Source organism: Acipenser ruthenus, chromosome 6 (genome assembly GCF_902713425.1).
Source record: "Acipenser ruthenus chromosome 6, fAciRut3.2 maternal haplotype, whole genome shotgun sequence".
Classification (NCBI taxonomy): domain Eukaryota; kingdom Metazoa; phylum Chordata; class Actinopteri; order Acipenseriformes; family Acipenseridae; genus Acipenser; species Acipenser ruthenus.
The window spans coordinates 14,014,698-14,039,650 of record NC_081194.1 but is presented as its reverse complement, the minus strand read 5'-3'; the positions used below and the strand labels follow the sequence as shown (position 1 = coordinate 14,039,650).

The window sequence follows — 24,953 nt, the reverse complement described above, 5'->3', positions numbered from 1 at the left end:
GGGGGCCACAGGGCGCTCATGATGTATGAACGTTGCAGCACTACACCAATCAACTAATACATCTCAGAAATAACTACAGTAATCCGTTGCGTATCCGACTGTGGTGGGACCACAGTAAGGGCGGATATGTAAATTAATTCTGTTTTGAATACCATTATACACAGCTGTAACAATTACTATATTCACACAATTATTTTTTTTCAGATTCAGCTTTTATTAGGGAGCTCCTCTAAATCCCTTGTTTAGAAAGATACACGGTATTAATGCTTGGAGATCAAGACGGAGGTTGAAGTTGATACGGCCTGCAGTCGAACAGGATTTATTACATATCAACACACTGAACAGCCCACGTGACACTACCAGCAATGGTAGAGCACGGAGTACATACAACACAGTGTACGAAAACTTTGGTGGGATCTACAATCTATGAACTAATCTTCTCTGTTCAATAATAAACTAACGTTGCTGAATAGCTTGATCATGGTGGGCGGATACACGACGGACTACTGTACTTGCAATGATACAATGTCTGATCGCCATTTAATAATAAAAATAGAAATTCAATATATTTTTTCTGATACATTCCTGTAAATATTCAAACGACATCTTGCAAACAAATTATTATACAAAGCCCACTGTAATGCTATTAAAACAGCATGTTATTAATCTTCATTTTATTTAAACTAGGGAATTCAAATTATAACTTAAATTCATGAGAAATGCATGGACATTTTATTTCCCTTTCTTATTGCCTGAAATTGACACTCCCTCACACCGCCTGTTATTGGAAAATGACTGCACAGCAAGCATTCAAGCTATGAAAGCAAATCAATTATTAATCGCTTTATTTATCTATGAAGTATGTGGCGTATCAACAGAAAAGCACTCATACCGAGCACGTTTAGGCAGAAGACTAGCAGCACCATGGTGGTAAAGGCAAGCTGGCTACTTGATCTAGAATATGACGTCCAGCTGAAATGCTCCTACAAATAAAAAGTATGGACTTTGTTTGGATGCAATGCCTAGCTGATACACTATTGCAATTAGGTTTAAAAAGATATGTAATAATGACAAGACACTCAATTGCAAGTAATGAGCTTGTTCTAAACAGAAAAAAATAGTTTTAAATGAGATAACTATATCTGTGAGGGGTTCCTCATTGTACTTGCTTTTTTAAAAATTAGTTAATGTTTCATATTCAAAACACAGTTTTAATAGCCTCATTAAATTTAAACAGTTTTTGTTATTTTTTATTTTTTTATTATTATTATTTGCTATTCCCAACCCATTTAAGAGAAATCATAATCAATTATAAAATGATATGTGGTTCTCTCACTATAGTGCTAATACATCACTAAAAAGTGTTGTACAGTCAGCACTCACATATCCGACCCTATAACATTTTGACTTCAGTGACAGTTAAATAGGTGTGATGCATATCTGATTATTTCATTTTGGCCCTTTTCAACCCTTGTCCATTTTTCAGGGAACACAAAAAAGATACAATATCAAAAATACATATCTGAAAGGACTGTGTTTTAAAATAAGCAGGCTTCCATTTAGATGTACTGTATTGGTTTTGTTGGTACAGTACTATATTTTTAACAGAAGTAGTATTTTAATTCAGAACGATATGATTCTGAAAATATCACTTGCCAAAACTAGAGACGACACGTTAACTTGTAATACAGTACATACTTTTAAATCCATACTTATTGTAGCAGTATGTAAAATTTCCCATTAACGACCTAACAACAAAATGAAATCTAAATGTTATCCACGCACAGAACTGCGTAAAACGTAAAAGGCAATGTAATTTAGCAAAATCAAAAAAAAAAAAGTTTCCAGAATTAAAACAGTATCCAAAGTCAGTATTCAAAATTGCAGAATATAGTGCTCGATAAGGCCCTAATGTCACAGTTCACTTGCAAATGAAAATGCACAAAAGCAACTAAAGATCACAGATAAAAAAATAAAATACATTACAATATCTGAAACTGTTTAACGATTAACTGTTTATTGATTAACATTACCCCAGCTTGTCTCGTTCACTTTGTTTTGGCTGCATTTTCGTCAGATGAATCTGGAGGAAACGCTGTGTAACTGCACAATACAAGACAGACTATTTTTAAACGCGGGCATTAATTTTTCTATATATATATATATATATATATATATATATATATATATATATATATATAATGGGGATTGATTTTATTCCTAATAGAAGGAATAAAATTGTTACTGCATCTTGTAAAGTGCTTTGTGATGGTGGTCCACTATGAAAGGCGCTATATAAAATAAAGAAATTGGGATGTTTTTCTTGAGTTTTTTGTCATTCTGGATCTGGTGTGACACTACTTTTTATTACCCTACACCAGGGGGTTTCAACCGGTGGGTATACCTACCCCTGGGGGTACTTAACGGTCAGAGGGGGTACACAGAAAATAATGATCTTGAATAGATTTTTTTTAACGGTACTGTATATCATCGCTAAACCACTGCACATAAATATATATTTTTTTTTAACAGCTCAAAGGTTACAGTCTGACTAAAGCATCAGTATTATCAATATTATTTCGATTGAGTGGATTTCCACTCTGATACTTGGGTGGATTAAGCAGGCGTCTGCCGATTCTGCCTCCAGAGAGCTCTGCTCAGAGTGCTCTGTGCTGCTCATGAACTTTGCAGTTTTCAACTCATCGTTAGTTGAATGCTAATCAGTGAAGCACAATCGTTGTGCGTTTTTTAGAAGTATAAATACTCCAGCAAACCTAAATAATAATCACAATATTCCTACTTTGAAGGTTTTTGCTTTATTTATTAGGTGTGGCTACATTTTAGTAACAGCAGTAGCAGCTGGGTGAATTTGTACTGTACATCCAGATTATCCTGTGCATCGTTTCTCTAATCAAAAATTGATACATTTCTTACATGCAAAAGAAAAAACGAAGGAAGAAAACCCAGAGTCTACAGAAAGTGCAAAGCTGCGGAAAGTTATGCCGAGTCCCTCTGGATAATTACTATATTGGCTTAAATAAAAAGTTTATCATTGTTAGTTTTGTGAGGTTAATGTTTTTGATGTTGTAAACATTTTAAATGGCACACAATGATGCTGAGATGGGAAGTAAATGGTAACTTAATAAACATTTACAGTGCAGACTATTTTGGATTATTTATAATAACTTTGCCGAATAAAAAGTGAATACGTGTGTTTCCAAAGAGATTCCCAAATACTAGCTTCTGATTCTGTGCATCCAAAGACATGATTAAAAGTTTTAAGACTTGCTGTTTGGTATTCTGTCCCAAACTGTTGTGATAGACATTATATATTAAAAAGGTGGTACTACTCAGTAGAGTGAAGATTGTAAAAGGCTACTGCTCTACAGCATAGTTATTGACATTTGTTGAAGCCTGACAGCATTAACATGGGCTTTGTCTCGGTTGATTTTCCATTCCACCTACCGTTAAAACACTGCATGTTTTTAGCCAGGGGCTGAAAGCTAATAAACAACATTCAGAATAAATGTACACAAACATTACTTGAGCTGTAATGTTTAATATGTAATGATTACTCGTTCAAGTACCATGCTGAGGTACTCTCATATAGTTATAGCTGTGATATTTCTATAGTAGTTGCAGAATAATTGGATTTGACAAGAATTATAAGATATTACTGGTAGAAAGTCAAGTAAATTCATGTTTTCACTAAAAAGGCCAATTTATTTAACAGTGTAACATAAAATGGATAAGATCAGAGCTGACACTTTGTCCCTTGACCTTTTATGGCATATGCCTTTATAAAAATGACATACAACCACTTCTGCAAACCATTTAATGTGACCCAAAGATAACCTCACTTGTAAAAACACTTTAATGGCATGATCGTTGCCATCAGGATAGTGTATACAGAGGATTACAGATTAGAAAAAAATCTAGACAAAGCTATTGTTTTCTATTTTTAATAATCCGTAATGTGTTACTGAACAGGCTGTAGGGTTTAAAACACTGTTCCTAGTTTCCTGATTTGTTGTATGTATATCTGTGTCACAAGGCTGGCTGAGTGGTGACGTCAGACCCAGGAAAGGAAACACACAGTCAGGACGGTGAAATGGTAAATGAATGCGCTGATGCGCTGTTTAATATTCAGCAGCCAGAAAATAAACAGTTTGAACAAAGCACAACACAGGACATGGCACTTCGCACCAAAATAAACAGACAGATCACCAAAACGAACAGACACTAACACACAGGGACGAACACTAAACAAACAAGTACCGTGCTGGTCCTCCAGCACCACGTAGCAATTGGTTATTTTTTTATATAATTATCTCTCCTCACTCTCTCCCGTTCTTTCGCCCTGAACACACAACCCTGAGTGAATGAGATGTGCATATACATGTATATATATATATATATATATATACAATTGTGCTGGGATTCAATTACTTTTTCTGAATATTTCATTTACAGACCTTTTAACCGTTTTTTCTTTTAATTAGTTAATGGACAATCTTTGTTAGCACCCCTTTTTGTTTAGGAGGTGCTAAACCTGAATTTTTTCACCGGCTGCATTGGTAGCTGATGTGGTCCTCCTATTGGCCATAAATTGGACTAATAATAATAATAATAATAATAATAATAATAATAATAATAATAATAATAATAAACCTACGCTTGTCAAGTGACCCCGGAGATTGGTTGTGGCTCCATGATACATCAACAGTCGCTTGCACAGTTTGTATTCAACTTTTTTTTTGGTCGTCTGGGCATTTAACAAAAAAATCCCAAACAGCAGAGGGGTTGAGACATTTCTTTTAATACCGCTTACGCTATACAACGCTTTGCTGTCGAGATGGCGAATGAAGAAATTCACAAGTGGGGGGAGGAGCGGACGCTGCTCAGTTTTCTAAATTAAAATGATTAGTGTTAGCGTATATTTAGTATGTTTCAAACCTATTCTACCATAGCACTTATCTTACACTTGTACACCAGGTATTAAGTACATATTTTACTGAAGCACTACTATAGGTACCTGCCCCCCCCCGCTCCTGTACTTTGGCCTAATATACCCTGCTCCATACACAGCAGCAGCGCCATATAGAGCTGCTACGCATAATGATTTGGTAGTGGATTTTAATACAACTTTTGTTTAAGTAATATGCATTATACAAATCAAAAGATCAAATTTTGCATGTGAGTTACATTTAATGTGTGATTTATAATATTCACACATTGCCAAACGGTTTCTGAAGGTTTAGAACTAACTTTGAATTCCTGGCTAGCAAACAAACCTTCAAACCTTTGAAGACAGCCCTAGCTACCTATTAGTGATTTGTTGTGAGTAATCTATACCATATTACAATTGCCTTGTCTAGTCTTAGTTTTATGTTTTTGATACTTGCATTTCGTTGACATTTCTACAGCTGTAATCAGCATGCAAGTTATTGTGAAAGCATGGTTCAGTTCGGACTACTGGGTTCAGATAAGCAAGAGGTATACTGTACTTTAGTTTAGAATACCGTATGCAGAATGCAGATGCTCTTAAAATCCTGTAGTATCTGTCCATGTGTTATTAATCTCTAGTGTATTCAAAAAACATTTGCATGGCTGTTTTTTTTTTTTTTTTTGTTTGTTTTTAAGGTAAGTTCCACTTAATTAGCAGTTCTACTGTAGACATGAAAATGCTAGTATGGAATACAGTACATACAGACACAGTGGTAAGCTGTGCTAGCATTTATTACACATGGCTCTTAAACATGAAATAATCAATACACATTGACAAGAGAATTGTTAGAGATTGTTCAGTATAGGAGACAATGTAACCTGAGAAAAAAATGTGTTTGGAGGTGCTGTGTGGTTGGATTGGATTTCCTTTTGGCTGAGACATTAAACTAAGGTATAGTACTGGTCTACTGTGTTGATATTAAAGATCCCATAACATCTTTCAAAGAAAAGTTGGGAGTTTGACAGGTGAGACATCTGTGAAAACGAGCTGTTGTTTACATATCTTCAAATATACAATGTACAGACACTACAATATGTATTACCCCCTAATGTACAGTAGGTAGCATTTAACTAATAATCTAGTTAGTTTGCAGACTGTTGTGGAATTGAAGCTTTGTGATTAAATAAAGAAACACTCACAGCTTTTTTTAAATGCTCAGTGACTTGTACAAAATTCCCCAAGCCCTCCCAAAAAAGGATGTTCACAAGTCGTAAGAAGATTTTTTTATCTGATGTATGCAGTGTGCTGTTCATGTCTGTATGAATGAAATGAAAGCATGTGACCACCTACCCACACACCTTGGCAGAGGTGCACCCCAGACATGCCGGCCCCCTCCTAAACAAGTGATCCTGTTATTGCCTTCCAGTCTGTATCCAGGGAGACAAGAGAAAATCAAAGAATCTCCGACTCCAAACTGAAATCCAATTCTCCTACTGAAAGCTGGGACTCCTGGATCGTCACAGGGCTCCAGATCATATTCTGGAAACAACAAAAGATATTGAATATTGTCAGACTTTTGGAAATTGTATTGCCAAATTCGTTGTAGCTTCCCATTTCCAAGCCTACCTGGCTTATATTGATGGATTTATATTAAGGCCTATTTTTGTTTGGGATCAATAGATCATTTTGTAAAACATTTAAGATAAATTGTCAGCACTGAAAGTTTTACAGAGCCCCCCGTGTATCGTGTGGAAGAAACACATTACCCTGTATCCCGTGTTTTCCATATTGCAGCATTTTATTTTCAACATATTCCTGATTGTTTGACTATTTGTTATCCACACATCATAGGTAAATCCACTGGGAAATTATGTTTTTTCAACTTTTACTCAGGAACATTCAGCAGGATAAAGATACATTTTCTTCCAAACATCGCAGTGTATCCAGTGATACACGCCGCTGTATCACTCCATCATTATTATTTACAGGTGTTTGCCACAAGGCTCTGGACATTGTTAATTAAATCAATAAACACCCTTGCACCTGGAAATCATTGTGTCTGTTTTGTATCCGCTCTGCACTGTACTCACCTGTATTCCTCACCACTTTGCCACAGGCATGCATACCCACATGATAACATGGTATTAACTGACTAACAACCCATGTTTTCTGCTCATACATATTAACTGCTTGTGAAATAAGTACGTTATTACATTGAAATGGCCTGGGCCATTGTGTTTAGCACGGATGTTGTTCAAAAGAAGATTTTAATAAAATTACACAGTACGTACTGTCAAAAACAAGATGCCAAAAACAATAAAAATCACCCCTAAAGATCAGATGAATGAGTTTGGCAATAGCCGCCCAGATGACAAAGACTAACTCGGAGATCAACTAATATTCTTTGGTTTTTATTATTACTACACAGAAGTATTTGTAATGTTTAAAGTAAAATGGTAAGTGTGTTAACTGTTATTCAATAGTACTGTTTGTGTATCTTCTAATGTGACAACGGGGGGGACTCAATTTTAGCCTTTTATTTTAATTGCGGAATAACGAAGAATTTTATTATCAGAGAATTTAGTTTTTTTTTTATTGCGGAACACTAGGATCCCTGGTAATTACATAGCTATTCATGCTCTATAATTAGGGCTTGAGTTTTTCGGTTTTTATTTTTTGTTGAGTTCGGGGGTGTTTTTTCAGTTTGTATTATTATTTGGCAAAAACGGTTATTTTCGGTTATTAAAAATAAACAATCAAATCAAACGCATCAATTTTCAGTTTCTATAATACATTGCATTGTACATTTTACCAATACATATACAAACTTTAACTTACTGTGTTGAAGTGAGGATGTCCACAATTCAGGAGAACTCTGGATGAATTTTGAAATACGAAAATTGTGAGAAATATTTAGTTTTATGCCCCATTACCGCCCGCGTATTTGCACACTGTAATGTTCAGGTTCGGATATGGTGAAGCAATAACTCGTATATCAATAATTCAGCTGGATGCAGACATATTACACATTTACAAAAGGGCACTAAATGTAGCTGTAACGTGCTGTCCCAAGGCTAGTTTTAGTAATTTAGTGGTGCATAAAGCATGGGGAGAACACAGAGGAGGTTTTGGTGCATTGCAGGGGCCGGTTCTGCTGCCTGCTGAGGAGAGGAAAGGAGATCTGAAGCAAGGGTTTCACCTTGACTGAATGGACCTCAGTCAAAGAAGACAGAAAAAGAGGGGACCAGCTTGACCCCGAAGAAAACATCTTGCTTGCCTGCAGCTAAACAGTTTTTCTCTGAGTATAACCACACACACTGAACTTTCTATAATTTAAAATAAACTGTACTTTCAAGTTACCAGTTTCTCTGAAAAATGAACCACTATAATTTTCAACTAACACTTTACAGTGGCTCTCAAAAGTATTCACCCCCCTTGGACTTTTCCACATTTTATTGTGTTACAACATGGGATCAAAATGGATTTAATTAGGAGTTTTTTGCCACTGATCAACACAAAAAAAGTCCATAATGTCAAAGTGAAAAATAAAATCTACAAATTGTTCTAAATTAATTACAAATACAAAACAGAAAATAATTGATTGCATAAGTATTCACCCCCTTCAGTCAATATTTGGTAGAGGCACCTTTGGCAGCAAATACAGCCATGAGTCTATTTGGATAAGTCTCTATCAGCTTTGCACATCTGGACACTGCAATTTTTGCCCATTCTTCATTGCAAAATTGCTCAAGCTCCATCAAGCTGGATGGGGACCTTTGGTGAACAGCAATTTTCAACTCTTTCCACATATTCTCAATTGGATTGAGGTCTGGGCTTTGACTGGGCCACTCCAGGACATTGACCTTTTTGTTTTTAAGCCACTCCAGTGTGGCTTTGGCTGTATGTCTGGGGTCATTGTCCTGCTGGAAGATGAATCTTCTCCCAAGTCCCAGGTCTCTTGCAGACTTCAGCAGGTTTTCCTCTAGGATTTCTCTGTACTTTGCTGCATCCATTTTGTCCTCTTCACAAGCTTTCCAGGCCCATGCTTCACGGTAGGGATGGTGTTCTCAGGATGATGTGCGGTGTTAGGCTTGCGCCAAACATAGCGCTTAGCGTTGAGGCCAAAAAGCTCTATTTTGGTCTCATCAGACCATAGAATCTTCTTCCACTTGGTTTCAGTCTCCCACATGCCTTCTGGCAAACTAGCCGAGATTTGATGTGAGTTTTTTTCAAATGGCTTTCTTTTTGCCTCTCTCCCATAAAGGCCAGTTTTGTGAAGCACCTGGGCTATTGTTGCCGTATGCACAGTGTCTCCCAGCACAGCCATGGAAGACTGTAACTCCTTTATTGCCATAGGCCTCTTGGTGGTCTCCCTGACTAGTGCCCTTCTCGCCCGGATACTCAGTTTTTGAGGACGGCCTGTTCTAGACAGATTCATAGTTGTGCCATATTCTCTCTATTTCTTAATAATGGACTTTACTGTGCTCCGGGGGATATTCAATGCCTTGGAAATGTTCTCATATGCTACCCGATTGGTGCTTTTGAAGAACCTTATTCCGGATTTGCTTTGAATGTTCCTTCGTCTTCATGATGTAGTTTTTGTTAGGAAATGTTCTAACCAACAGTGGGACCTCCCAGAGACAGGTGTATTTAACCTGAAATCATGTGAAACACCTTAATTGCACACAGGTGGATTCCATTCAACTAATTATGTGACTTCTAAAGACAATTGGTTGCACCAGAGCTTATTTAGGTGTGTCATAGCAAAGGGGGTGAATACTTATGCAATCAATTATTTTCTGTTTTATATTTGTAATTAATTTAGAACAATTTGTAGATTTTATTTTTCACTTTGACATTATGGACTTTTTTGTGTTGATCAGTGGCAAAAACTCCTAATTCAATCCATTTTGATTTCATGTTGTAACGGGAGGCTGTGTGGTCCAGTGGTTAAAGAAAATGGCTTGTAACCAAGAGGTCCCCAGTTCAAATCCCACCTCAGCCACTGACTCATTGTGTGACCCTGAGCAAGTCATTAACCTCCTTGTGCTCCGTCTTTTGGGTGAGACGTAATTGTAAGTGACTCTGCAGCTGATGCATAGTTCACACACCCTAATCTCTGTAAGTCGCCTTGGATAAAGGCGTCTGCTAAATAAATAAATAATAAATAAATAAATAATCACAATAAAATGTGGAAAAGTCCAAGGGGGGTGAATACTTTTGAGAGCCACTGTATCTGTAAAATCACACCTTGGATCTTTCTAAACTAGAACGAGATGGGTGCTTTCCAGCTGGTAGTTTTTCTAAAGACCCTACATTGACCTTTTAGTGAACTACTGTGTTACTGAAGCTTTACCACAAGAGTGTATTTTTATTAACCAAGCTAGTGCAGGATCCGGTTAGGAGTCTGACTGCGAATATTAAGCTTGCTAAAATTATTATCTTTGTTTAATAATATTAAATAATGCTCATATAATCCAAACACTATTGCATTATATGCATTTATAAGTTATTATTTATTAATGCATCACAGACTATATATATATAAGTTTTCAGACACATTGTAACCACATCAACTTAGAGGACGTGGTGACGTCAGTTGTAATGATTGTGTGAGTCTTCAGTCAAGATATAAATATTCAAGTCAAGCTATACAAGATCGCTCTCTTTTGAGCTCTAATCTTGACCTGAGTTTGCCCAACCTTTGCTTTGAAATCCTTAAACTGATTGAAAACTCTATCTGAGACACTGCTTGAAAACCCTGCCTGAAAACTCTCTCAGCCATTTGACGTCATCTGCCTGTTCTGAAAGCAGCTAATTCACACACAGGAGGGCAAGAATGTCTTACATGTGTCTATTATATGGTAATTGATAGTAGTTTTTTTTTTTAAATGGGTGGATAAGATTGTTATGTATGCTTGAACATGGTACTGTACGGTATAAAGCTTTTTAGAATTGAGTTCTTAAAGATAGGATTATTGTTTTTAAACTTAACATTTTTAAATCGAGGGCCTAAACTCTTGATGAACATAATCTCTCTAAAGCAGGCTACTTTTCTTTTTCTTCCAAAAGCTTAAAAACAGGATGCAAAACAGAACTATGTTCTAAACCAAAATAAGTTTTTTAATTCAGAATGTGTTCTGAACAAAAGCGGTGTATATTCTTAAAAAAATATAGTTTCTCCAAAGGAAGCTGTTATCCTATCATAGTGTCGTGACTGATTTTTTGTTTCTCTTAAAAGGTTTATTGAGTTCTTAGGCTCATTTCACTCTGGCCCAGTACATGAATAAAAAAATCTTTAAACCACCGGGAGTACTGTTTCTTCTGAGCTTTACCTTTATAAGGCTCGAATGTGACACTGCACATTAAGTAGTGAGCCTAATGTGCACCATAAATCTAAATTTACTGTCCCAGAAATGCATTCATTTACGTGCACACCATTTGGCTAATTTACATATCACAGCATGCATACTACATGTATTGTGAGCGATAATTTCATGTGCACGATAATGTCCAAGACTTACCCATGACCACTGTGATATAAAAAGTTCCAGCAGTTCAGGCGTATCTTTACTGTTTAATGTTTAGTGCCCTTTCGTAAATGAGGCCCATCGTTCCCTAACTTCTCAACCCAACTCACTTCGTGGTTTGCCAATACAGTTTATTGAATACAAGACCCTTCAATAACTTTATACAATTAGAAGGCAAACAATAATACACTCATTACTGGTCCTGAATTTATTGGTCCTAAATAGGGTTTTCCACCGCTGACTTACAAAAAACCGGGACACCAGTCATTTCGTACAAAAATAAATAAATACATCATATACTTTGACATGTAATGTCCCGGGAAGTCTTACAGATTTCCCAGGACAGCTGCCTCAAAAGAGAACAATCCAGGCAACCCTAGTCCTAAACAATAACAAAAATAGTCTTACAACACTGTAGTGTAGTTGTTTATTTTCAGCCCACTCCAGTCACAAGTCACTCGAACGAGTGTATTCTATTACGTAGGGCCACAAAAATTGCTGACTGGTCAGTAGCAATGTCTTTGTACACTGCCCACCTGAAAGACGTTTTCTTTATGTAGAAAGAGTAGTTTGACATTATTAAGAATATGTTGCCGAAACCCAGGTTTATCGGTTAAAAAAAAAAGAAAAAAAGAATTTTCTAAATAGGTCTTGGGGATGTTTTTTTTTTTTTGGTTATTATCGGTTAAAACCGAAAACTTCAAGCCCTATATATATAATCTACCGCTACTGATAATTCTATCGTTCACAGAAAGGTATAGACAAACATAATTTAGTCATAACTATAATACAGACATCCATCAATGTGTATTTATTATTGGGGAAAATAATGACACCACATGTCATAATGACAGGTGTAGTAAATTAAAGCAAATATTCAAAGCTATCCCACCTGAAAATGTTATGTTAAAGCCTTCATAGGACATAGAGAAGTCTGAAATAAACCGCAGTTGTGCACTAAAATTTCCAAAGAGGCCTGCTTTGATGGATGGTGGCAAGCCAGATCCGGTAAGCCGTGCAACTGGCTCAGTAAAGATTCCATCCTCTGCGATAAGTAAATAGTCATGAGAATCCTCAAGATGGAAGGTGTGAAAAAGCATCTGTACTCCTGTAAATTTAAAGAAGAGAAATCATGTAGATGTCTTGATGTGGAAAAATATTAATAATTCATGGCGTGAAATATAGAACAGTTGGAATGCAATCTCATTCAACACACAAAACAATACTACATTCAACTATGATGACTCCCTAGTTTTGTGGATGATATAAAAGCTGTTTAAAATATTTATGTTGCATAACCACATTTTAGGTATTACACTTTCTTTTAACTAATTTGAAGACATTCAAAATGTTTTGGTCGAGACATCCCTGGCATCTCTTGAATAATTGATATGTAGTCCTCATAGAAAAAAAAAAATCACAAAGCACTCCACTCACATCCCATGTAATGCATATTCTCTTTTTTACCTTTTCCATGAGACACTTCTATGGTCCAAGTGCAGTTTAGCGAGTTTGGGTAATAATCAGGAAACCCGGGAGATAGCACTGTTCCACTTTTACCGTACATATATCCTCCACATAAAGCTGGTTGAGAAAAATGAAAACGGTTAAATACAATTATGTACATTGATAATGATTCATATATTGTTGCAATGTTCTCTGTAGCAGAAAATGAAGAGCAATACTTAATAACCAGGGATCTTAGGAATCCGTTTACTGTGGAATAACGCAGAAAAACATGGATTTTCTATCTTGTCAAGGGAATTTTTTGTTTTGCGGGAGGGGCAAAAAACATGCAAGACTTTTTGTTTTGTTTGTTTGATAACCAAATCAATACACTCATATATCAGCATCATCAGCACAGGCATTTTGCTTTAAATTTACATAAAACATACTTGTTCAATAAAACTGCGTCCGGTGTACGGAGGGTCAAGGTTGAACGAGACGCAACGTACATTCATGTTGAGAAGTGGCTTGCAGTTTATTTCAGTATCCAGTGCGTTGTTACTACTGAACAAGCTGTTTAAAGATGTCGAAAATGATAAAATCACCCCTAAAGATTGGGTCAATGAGTTTGGCAATACCATTCAGATGACAAAGACTAACTCGGAGATAAACTAATATGAATACTATTTTTTTATTATTATTATTACTACACAAAAGTATTTGTAATGTTTAGAGTAACATGGTTTATTTATATTATTGATTGATGGCACTGGTGAGCGTGTAACTGCCTTAGAATTTGAAAGTGTACCAATAAATACTTCCTGTGTTAACTGTTATAGTACTGTTTGCGTATCTTACAGAGATGCCAATTTATGAAAGTAGAAATAGCATAGTAGCATAGTAGCATAGTAATGGAAATATATAGAAGCAGATTTTTTTTTTTTAAGGCCTCGGACAATTAATGTTTTGTTTTTTTTTGTGGAAAACTAGGATCCCTGTTGATAACAATCTACTGTAAACAAATAAATAGTTAACTTCAAGATGTACAACAGAAACCAGCCTAATGACTTTAATACACTGGTGATTGTTTTAAGTCAATCATCACGTTACAATGGATACATTTTGTATTGAAATGTTTTATATTGCTGCTGTCTGTTCAAGACACATCCATATCTCTTTGATAGAATGATATAGAGAAATCTGGTTACACCAATCAGATAACAGTTATCAAGGCCACAAGACTAGCATATCTTGTGGTCAAGTGATTTTCTGCAGGGTTTCAAACAAATTGGCCATGAAGCCACGAAAGCTGTCTTGCAACCCACTATCACAGAATGGGTCCTCAATTAACAAGTGTCTCCACAAAAAAATGGTATTCATTTTGCTCCTCTTATAAATGAATTTAAAGGGTAGCTAGTTGTACAACAATCCACCTGATAAAAGACATATCAGAACCGGAATATGATGATTAATTAAAACAAAAGGAACACCACAAGTAAAGCGAGGCCACTACAAGTGTTCTTAAAAGCTTGCCCTTTTTAAATATTATAAACTTCAAATACAGTAAGTCCCTCAGATTATTATAATTGATTGTTTATAGTTGCCCTGCAGTGACTTTATTTGTTTGTAATAAAAAACAAATATTGTTCAGTCTTTAACATCACAGTGTGGGACCCATTTTCAACCTGGTACCCATAAAAACAAATTAGAATAAAAAATAAAATAACCATGAATTATTACATGCCTGTCCACACATAAGTTGTCATGGGAATACTTATGCAACAGAGAACACTTGCCATTCTTTGATCATCTATGCTTTCGGACTTCAGTCTTACTGAACAGCAATAATGAGTGTGAAAGACATGCCATAATAGGGCACCAGCCAGCTGAGGCATCTCCATTTGAAAACAATGTAAATACAGTCAAACCTGTATTAAGAGACCACTCAAGGGACAGTCAACAGGTGGGCTCTTAAAAGAGGGGTTTATATCCTATACTTAAATCCTTTGCAAATGTCAATGCCTGTGACTGAATCAAAGGCCCTGATACAGGTATGTGTCGTTTCGTTGCATCCTGAAACCAATGCCAGCATAAGTCACTGATTTCTTCATTGCCAGTTGCTCTTTTAAGTCTTTTTCGATTGCCACACACATTGGTTTCATACTCCCTTATCCGTTTCAAAATGTTTTGTATCTGCATCTTTCCAACGCTGAATTTTTCAGCAATTTTTCTGGCACTTTGTCTTCCAAGTTCAATAACTTTAATACTGTCTTCTAGGACGAGGACCTTTTTGTTTCTCCATGTTTTCTCTCTTCATACAAGAGAGTGCTGTTGTTGTAATAGTATTGTAGCGTGCACGGGGCAAGGCAGCAGCGGGGCTAGTAGGTGACATAATCACACACGAAGACATAAGACCGATATACGCTCCTTGCAAGGGAGCCGGCTCTTTTGTACAGCGGTATTGGCGCTATGCTTCAGTGCGTCTGAAATAAAGGATTATTGGAATCAAGAACCAAAAGTGTCTCTGTTTTCTGCCTCCTACCTAAAACGCTACAACATGTTTATTGATTACAGATAAAAGCCCGCTATAATGGTTACTTAATACAGATTTGAGTACGTTTTTGGGTAAGAGAATTGTGGTCGCGTTAGACAGGTGGTCGTTTAATACAGTTAAATAAAAGCACAGATATCATTAGTAGGAATTTAAAGTAGTCACTTAGACCAGGTGGTCACTAAATAAAGGTGGTCACATGAGCAGGTTTGACTGTATACAGTGTGTGTGTATATATATATATATATATATATATATATAGTAAGACAGCAAGGAGGGGGTTAATTCCTCCCTGCGTTAAACATGTGCCTATGCACATTTTGTTTAATAGGTTTGCTTAATTTTGGTGAATTGTTTTATTGCTTAATTATCTCCTGCACCTGGTGCTTATTATTAAATTAGAGCCAGGTGCAGGGTATAAAAGAAAAGCAGTTAGTTTGCTCAGGGCTGGGGAGGAGAAGGAAGCAGAAGAGGTGTGCTGCTTCCGAGCAGTCAAGACGAAACTACGTGCAGTGTGAACCTGCATGGTTTGTGTAAAGTGAGGTTTATGTGACAGGTAAACGGCCTAGCTGTCCTGTGCTAGTTAGGTCCCTGTGTGTTAGTTAGTGCTCATTGAGGAGCTAGGTGTTTATTTTGTGTTTCGTTTATTTTTGTGGTTTTGTGTTTATTAAAAAAAAATTAGCGCAGTCGCGCTTGAAAAACTCAATTCTGGTGTCCCTGCTGTCTTACAATATATATATATATATATATATATATATATATATATATATATATATATATATATATATAAAGCCCTTGAATTTAGTAGATTTAGTGGATTTACCTGGTTGAAAACTGTACTTGGTCTTTTGTGTAAGTACTGAGGTGATGAGAGGGGATAGTTTTCCCTACGCAGCACATTATTCATTATGCTTGAACCAGAATCAAAAAGTCCAGTATTTCAGGTAAAATAATGTCCACCTTAATTCACAGCTCTATGCAACTATTTTGGTAATTGTGAATTTAGTGTTCATGAAAGATAAGGTGCAGGCTAGAGAGACGCATACGCTTGCATGCCTCATGTGAGCTTTCCCTCAAAGCTCTGTGAACGCACCTTGATCCAGACATGAAAACCCCAGTCAATCAGTCCTGGGCCCCTCTAAAGAAGAAACTGACTGAATCTGATTTCTGACCTACGCTGGACTTAAACCCTGAAACATTAAAGGCATGGATTTCATAGGAGGCCCCCTAGCTTGTTAGAAAATAGTACAAATAGATTACTAACTGGTAATCTGCATTGTACAACTGCATACACATGTATGCTCATTGTAACTTGTAACTCCTTATGTAGGTTTTGGTAGTTTTTGGAATGTAATGCAATTTGTCATCTTGAATTGTTAGATTTTTTAAATAGAGCAATATCAAATGTTCTCAATAGTAGAACCATATTATCCAGATAATAGCCCTGAGAGCAATAAATAAATAAATAAATAAATAAAGCAACCAGGTATGTAAAAAAAATATGCAACCATTAGATCTCAAAGGAACTATAAAGTAATCTAATTCAGCAAGGCATCTCTCATGAGGTAAGGAAAGGTTGTGGGTCTGTTCATCTGAGACACATTCAAATGAGATAGGTGCAACTAAAAAGTAATACAGGTGCCTTCAATCATATATTCACTGTGACTTACCATCATCAGTGTAGCAGGAAGACAACATTGAAAGCCCTTCAACCCATACCATTAATTTGTTATGGAATAGAATCAACCTTCGATTGGCCCATTCTCTGAGTGACAGGTAAAATAAATGTACATGTGCAATTTTGGGCATCGGTAGTGTATGTACAGTAGTCTCCACTTATAGGAGCACCTCCTAAGAGAACACTTTGCCTAAGAGAACACCCTTGTAGTGAAACTGGTTTTTCCCATTGTAAATGCTCCGGCTAAAGGAACAGGAACTCCGCTTCCTTCACCTTCTTGGCACCGATAGCAATTCGTTCACAACGGATACAGTACTGTTTTGCAACCGGATAGCTTATCATCATCAAACTTAAATTGAAATGGTTTATTCAGTCTTTTCAAAAGCGACTTGTCATCATGATAGTGTCTTGAGGCACATTGCCTGGTTTATTAAATCTTTCCAGAACAGCTGTCATATCACTGAATTGTTTTGTATTCTGATTTCCACGAGTGCACCTCATCGCTACAAAATGGCATGGAAACAAACGGTGAAACACGGCCTGTTTCTCTTGCTACAAAAAGTTGGAAATTGTTCGAGTTCTTGAAAAAAACCTGAATCAGACACAAGTCGCCGAGCAATTTGGTGTTTCCTGTGCTGGTGAGTTGCTTCATCATTCTGTTAAATAATATTTTGTGGGCTCCCGAGTGGCGCATCTAGTAAAGGCACTCAGTGTGGAGTGCAGGATGTGCCCTAGAGTCTGGACGTCGCGAGTTCGAGTCCAGGCTATTCCTTTGCCAACTGAGGATGGGAGCTTCCAGGGGGTGGTGCACATTTGGTCGGCCAGGGTATCCTCGGATCACCGTGCACCAGTGACCCCTGTAGTCTGGCCGGGCGCCTGCGGGCTTGCCTGTAAGCTGCCCAGGGCTGCGTTGTCCTCCGACGTTGTAGCTCTTGGGTGGCTGCATGGTGAGTCTGCAGTGTAAAAAAAAGCGGTCGGCTGATGGCACACGCTTCGCAGGACAGCGTGTGTTTGTCTTCACCCTCCCAAGTCAGCGCAGGGGTGGTAGTGGTGAGCTGAGCTTAAAAAATAATTGGCCATTCCAAATTGAGAGAAAATAATAAAAATAATTGGCAACGACTAAATTTAAAAAAATAAAAATAAAAAATAAAATATAATAATATTTTGTATATTGTTGCTACATTTGTAACATGTGCAGGGGTGCTGTGTTAATTCAGTTTGACAGGGTTTTAACTTTAGTTTGTCTGTTACTTTATTATTATAGTTTATTAATATACACTTGCCTATTGCTTTTCTTTGACTTATTCAGTTAATTTCATATGCTGCAGCTTTATGTCAATTGCAAGACATAATTTAAATGGTCACAGCAAATTCATATTTTAACATGTCTGTAATTCTGACCCACTTGGATATTTGGATATCTGCCATCACACACAATTCCATGTAATTTGTTTCATACTGAGGCTCGTTATCAATACTGAGGTTGCACTCTTGAAGTTGCTTTCATTGCTGCTGGGTGTCTTGGAAAAGTTAACTCACCATTCCTCAAATGTTGTAACCTCTTTCTATAAACTCTAGATAAGGACTGTAAAATACCTACCGTCACAACTGGGTAATGCGTGGTTCCACTGGTGGTTTCTTTCACAAACAATTGGCTCTTCATCACTAAGCGTGTATCCTTGATCACAACTAAATGACACTCTGGAACCAATTGCAAAGTTGTTCCCACGTCGTTTTCCATTTACAGGGATACCAGGATCTAGACAGGAATCCATCTCCAACATGACACCTAAAAACAAAAATTGCTTGAATGACAATCTTATACTGAAATACATAAATAATAACTTTTACTCGTCAGCTTTATTAGTAACGTTGACTTGTCAGTCGTGATCAATAATAAATTAACATTTTTTACTGTAAATTTCACGCACTCAAGGCTGGATGGCTTTTTTTTTTTTTTTTTTTTTTTTTTTTTAAGTACAGCACTACATATTCAAACCTACAACAATATACAAAGATATGAGGTTATCTATGTGATGTTATCTATGTGAAAGTGTGTCTGAGAGACTGTTTGTATGTTATGCCTATCTACCAGAAACCAATGCACATCAGATTACGTATGGTACAGTTTATCATCATAATGAGCATGATGTATTTGCCACAATAGGAAAATGAGGACCATGGGTCTCTAGCAGATGAACTGTATATCCCCTTGAGTTGCGATTTTATTACATTTTTATAAATTTTAACAGTTTGTGTGAACTCTATGGCGTTCGAGAAGTTGCCCTGCCAAGTCTCACAATTTTGTTGGGAGACTCCCGATACAGAGGCCCATCTCCCAATAATTTAGATCGCCAATTTTAATGCATTATTACCTTACGTATATTTTCTCTAACAAGCACCCCCCGCCCCATTCCAGCTTAATTTCTGATAAAAAAACATTTTGTTTTTTTTTCATGTTATTGTGTATATTTGTGTATATAATGTATACTTCTGTACAGTTCAAATCTTGAAATTCTGTGGCAGGAAGATAGGCAGTATTGGAGACTGGAGTCATTTACTTGTATCCAAAGATCACAGATAATGGAGCTTGCCTCAAGGAAACAGTTTACACTTGATCGAATCCCTTTCCTTGGTGGTTTTGTGTGGACTGTTTCACTGAGAGCTAAACTATTTAGTAGGTCCTGTCATGGACTGGAAGAGACAAGGTTGTCTACCACTGAAGTAAACCAATAATTTTATGAACCATATACACTGCTGTGCAAAAGTCTTAGACATGTTGCATTTTTCTACTCTGATGCATTATGAGCATCACAGGTGTCGTTGCCCATCAAATCAACAGTACAAAGGTCACTCTTGAAATCAGGACTTAAAGGATGTGTTGCAGTAAGAATACCTCTGTTAAGAATGGGGAATAAGACTAAAAAGCTAAAATATGCACAAGAACACAGAAATTGGACTATGGTCAGAGGTGCTTTGGACTGTTGATGGATGGACAACGACACCTGTGCCTTCTGCCAGTTCTGTTGTCAATTCAACACTTGTCTTCTTCCTATTCCTTAAGGATATTATCTTCAAGTACTGCGGCCCTTGTTAGACAGCTTTTAGGGTCTTCCAGTCCTGGGTTTGTCAATTACGGATGATGTTTCTCTGTACTTGTTGATTATGCTTCGGATACCACACCTTGAAAATCAAGTGTTGCAAGCGATTTCACTCAATGTTTTTCCTTCTTTATGCAAGTCAAGGTTATAATAGTAGAAAACACTAGTTGATGCTCATGATGCATCAGAGTAGAAAAATACAACATGTCTAAGACTTTTGCACAGCAGTGTATAAGACTGTACAAAATGGTTAAATCCGCACATTAAACTCCATCCCACATATGAATATAAATTTCAATGAAACACAGAAAACTTACTCTCGTAACGAATCTGGAAGCCCACACTGGACCGACTGTTGTCAGTGGTGAACAGAAGGTACATGTAATTGCTGGTGCTGATAAGGAAGTGGGGGGCCTGGGTACCATGGTATTCTCCAATTAATGGTGATGAGTTAGCAGGTCCATCTCGTATTTCTAATGTGTCATAATTAACTTCAGTCTGAAACCTGAAAATAAAAAGGTTGAGTTAATTAGATAATGTTCTTATTACAGTTGTGGTCTATTATATAATAATCATAATACTAATAATACTAATACTAATACTAATACTAATACTACTACTACTACTAATAATAATAATAATAATAATAATAATAATAATATTATTATTATTATTATTATTATTATTATTATTATTATTATTATTATTATTATTAAATACCTGTGAACTCAATTTAATTTTAAATAGGGTTTTGCTTCACTTTATCCAGTTTAACGGGTAATACATTATGCTTATCATTACTGGCTATTGTTTTTATCCTTGTAATCAATTGCTTCCCTTTTTAATCACCTGGAAGCTACCCCAGAATTGCAACTAGCAACAATAAAATAGATTGTATATATTCTTATCTGGGTCTAGATGTTCTGTGTTATTTATATTCTACAGATCATCTTGGATAAAAGCATGTAGTCTTTCCCTATTATCTGTAAAAGAAAAGGCAGAACAAGACTGTTGTTTTATATTGTACATTAATTACCATGTATTGTATATTGACAAAATTACATTTGACAAGGGTGAGTGTGTATATGTGTGTTGGAGAAGGGCCAGCATGGCTTGGTATTGAGATAATACCTTGCATTCAAAACTAACTCATTCAAATTAAAATGCAGGATTAAGTACTCTTCAATGTCTAACTGATGAATGATGTATAAGTGGCTGTAAATTACGTTTAATTTCTGTTTAGCTGGTGTTAGTAGTTAGCTGTGACATGCTGCACATTTAAGATCAATTGTAATTATTTAAATATTCAATGATTAATCATACTTTTTTTTACAGCAAATAATTGTGCTTTTATTTTTCTGTGATTTATTAATACAAAGCCTTACACAATCATCTCAAAACCAAAAGAACTGGCAATCAAAAGCTGCTTCAGAAGAACCATTGTTTCTGCTGGGATTGGGTAAGTTTAGCAGCGGTTGTTTGCTAACGGTACCCACAACATCACGTAGCGGGTTGAACTGGCATGTACTGCAAGTCAGAGCAGTTGAAAATACGTATGTTCAATGCTCAATGATTCTTGAGGTAAAATCACACCATACAGGAGTTACAAGATACAAGTTATCATAGTTATGTGCAATTACTTGTTCTGAGTGCTTTTAATATATATAAGTCGATAATAAGCATACGTTGTTATTGCCTTTTAGGTATTGAGAATTAAATGACATTTTAAATGACAATAACTGCATCTGCATGGTGGCTGTATCAATGTTGTATATCTGTAGGCTTGCCTACTGTTTTGTAATTTCTGTATTTGATCTCCTCCACTGGAAATTTGACAAATTGCACCCTGATCTTCATATATATAAAATGGTCATGCCCTTAGTGAATACTAGGGAGACAAAAATAAGCCATGCAAACACATGGATAGATTGCGTCTGGCATATATTTTTGTTAGTCCTGAAAGATATCAAATAAAATGGGGTTCCCTTGGAATGATATGAATCCAAAACCAGACTTTCTGAAGCAATGCAAGATTGATGGTGTCAAAAATAAATAACAGATCAAAAACCGTAATTACTGATTGCAAAAGTATGCCTGATCTATTGAGATTATTACATTTACAAAGACAGCTATCGAGTGACCACTCCAACTGCGAAGAGGTCCAGATGTATTAATCTTTTGCTCCAGATATAGTTAGCACTACAAAAATATTTGAAATGTAAAAAACTAATCTAAGGACACCTGTGCGTCTCTTACTGTTCTTGTAACAGTAACCATTTTTTTCATTTACTTTGGGTATTGACAAGGGACTTGATCTAAAAGAGAAAGGACAATTGAAATCATGCAATAAGGCTATGTAAAAGATACAGATTGTAAAGACCTGTCAAATGATATTTTGATGGCATGATCTTGTCTTGATTCAATCACCCATTCACAGCTCAACGAGTCCTTATAAAATCCTGGCCAGCCAGGAGACAGGATTACTCCATTCGGTGCAGTTAAGTGACCACCACAGGGGGCTGGAAAAAAAGAAAAATGAAGGTACATCTGTGCTTCCATATCTCAGGATCATTTTAAAAGAAAATCTATCATGTGTTGTGTGTTGCATTGTTGGTTCTTTTGCTAGCTATCAAACTAGGTTAATTTGTCAATAAATATAACATTTTTAAACAAACATTGTTGAAGCCATCACAGGACTGTTCTAATATATGTGAATGTATTTCAAAACAAATATAGTAAGGTCATTTCACAACAAGAAAAGCTGCCCTACCATCACCTTTACAATTTGAGTACCAATCAATGGTAATTAACTTCTGCATTGAATAATTTGATACCCACTTGGAAGCTAATTTTCCTTTTACCCAGGGTACTGGCATTTTTACTGCCGTGCCCAAGGCTGTAAACTGACAATGGAAATATGTTGCAAAACTAGCAAATGCAACTGATTTGTCATGTAAACATGAGCTTTACTTATCCCTATCTTAATAACGTTAGGTTACTTACCGTAACCCTGGTTCCATGAAACAGAAGATGACCACCAAAACATTACATATGGGATATGCCTGTCTATTGGTAGGTATTCAACCTCAAGTACCCTGGTGCTGCTTCGAGAGGGGCTGTCCTAGGGTCCGTATCCCATGACAGACAAAAAGCTGGTCAGTATGACACAGAGCTCCTGTCCTATCCACGTATCATCTCAATGCCTGCACCCAGCAGAGGAAATTCAATCTCCTATCCTCCTCCGAAAAAAACGGGGGGTGGATGGAATGACTCCAGTTCCACAGACTGATTCATGTGGAAGGCTGTGATCACCTTGGGGAGGAAAGCAGGGTTTGTATGCAGTGACATCCTGCTGCCATCGTCCCAAATATGCATAGAGGAGCGGTGCATCGACAGTGCCTGTAGGTCATTGACCCGCTTAGCTGTCTTCATAGACAGATACTTCAACTCTACGGAGTGTATGGACTGAAACGGGGCCTTCGTGAGAGCCTCCAGTACCATATCAAGGCTCCATTCAGGGACAACGGTCTTGAGTCAATGGGGACATGGCATGCAGATATGGCTGCTAGGTACACTTTCAACGTAGAGGTGGATCGACCCGCCTCTAACAGATCTTGCAGAAACTGCAAAATAGTTGCTATAAGGCAATAATTGCAGTCATGACCTCTGGTCATGCAACAATTTTGAAAATACTTCCACTTATAAGCGTGCAATGCTCCTGTGGCAGAGGCCCTAGAGTTCTGCAGTATACTGACAACTGCGTCCGAGAGCCCAAAGGCAGACAGAGGGTCCCGTTCAGGAGCCAGACCCACAGTTCTGGGTGCCAGAGGGTGCCTTGCACCTGACTGAAGAGATCCATGCACAACAGGGCCTCCCAGGGCTAGCCTTGCAGCAGCTGGCAGAGGTTTGAAAACCAGAATCTCCTCGGCCATCTAGGGGCCACCAGGAGAACTGTCGCTTTGGCTCTCCTGACCTTCTCGAAGAAGGCAGGGGGCAGCGGTATCGACGGGAAAGCGTACAAAACGCTTTGGGCCACTCGTGGGCTGCTCTCAGCTCCCATGCATTTATGTGCAGGGATGTCCAGCGACCCGACCAGGGTCCACAGACTCCTCTGCCTGCCCAGATCACCCCCCAACCTGAGTTGGATGCGTCTGTCAACACCAATTGACGGTTGTGTATCACTCCCATCCTTACGCCTTCGCTCAGGTGAGAGGCTTGCCTCCACCAGTGTAGAGCTTCCTAGCATAGGCGAGACACAGTCAGCCGACGGTGTTTTTCGCGTTTGGGGTGTAGTCGAAAGATACTGATCCGCATTTGGATCAGGCGCATGTGGAGTAACCCTAGTTGGGTGGCTGATGGTGGCCATCAGACCCAATAGTTTTTAAAACAACAGCAATTGTACTGTGAACCCTTGTTGAACAGGGCCAGGCAGTTGCAAATGGCAGCTACTCTGTCGTCCGACAGGTAGGCTTGCATCGTAAGGGAATCCATCCCAAGTAGACCGTACTTTGCACTGGTATTAATTGGCTCTGGCATCGTCAACAGATGCTTTGTCTCAATCGCTGTGTGGGCCACTGTTCCTTCCTGCAACTGGGGCAGATGAACCAGTCGTCCAGGTAATTCATCACCCTGATCACTTGCAGCCACAAGGGGGCTAGGATGCCATCATGCACTTTGAAAACGTGGAGAGGCCAAATGG

The 24,953-nt window shown here is 37.4% G+C and overlaps 1 protein-coding gene across 1 annotated transcript in view; it reads right to left on the bottom strand.

Moving 5' to 3' along the window:
- LOC117411047 (CUB and sushi domain-containing protein 1-like) overlaps positions 1 to 24,953 on the bottom strand; it is a 615,018-nt gene that overhangs the window by 150,931 nt on the left and 439,134 nt on the right. Inside the window, exons 16-21 of the mRNA XM_034921683.2 lie at positions 22,635 to 22,773; positions 20,572 to 20,759; positions 18,754 to 18,942; positions 12,946 to 13,062; positions 12,371 to 12,586; positions 6,299 to 6,487 (exon numbers count right to left, since the gene is read on the bottom strand). Coding sequence (XP_034777574.2) covers positions 6,299 to 6,487; positions 12,371 to 12,586; positions 12,946 to 13,062; positions 18,754 to 18,942; positions 20,572 to 20,759; positions 22,635 to 22,773 — 1,038 coding nt within the window. The remainder of the gene's footprint in view (positions 1 to 6,298; positions 6,488 to 12,370; positions 12,587 to 12,945; positions 13,063 to 18,753; positions 18,943 to 20,571; positions 20,760 to 22,634; positions 22,774 to 24,953) is intronic.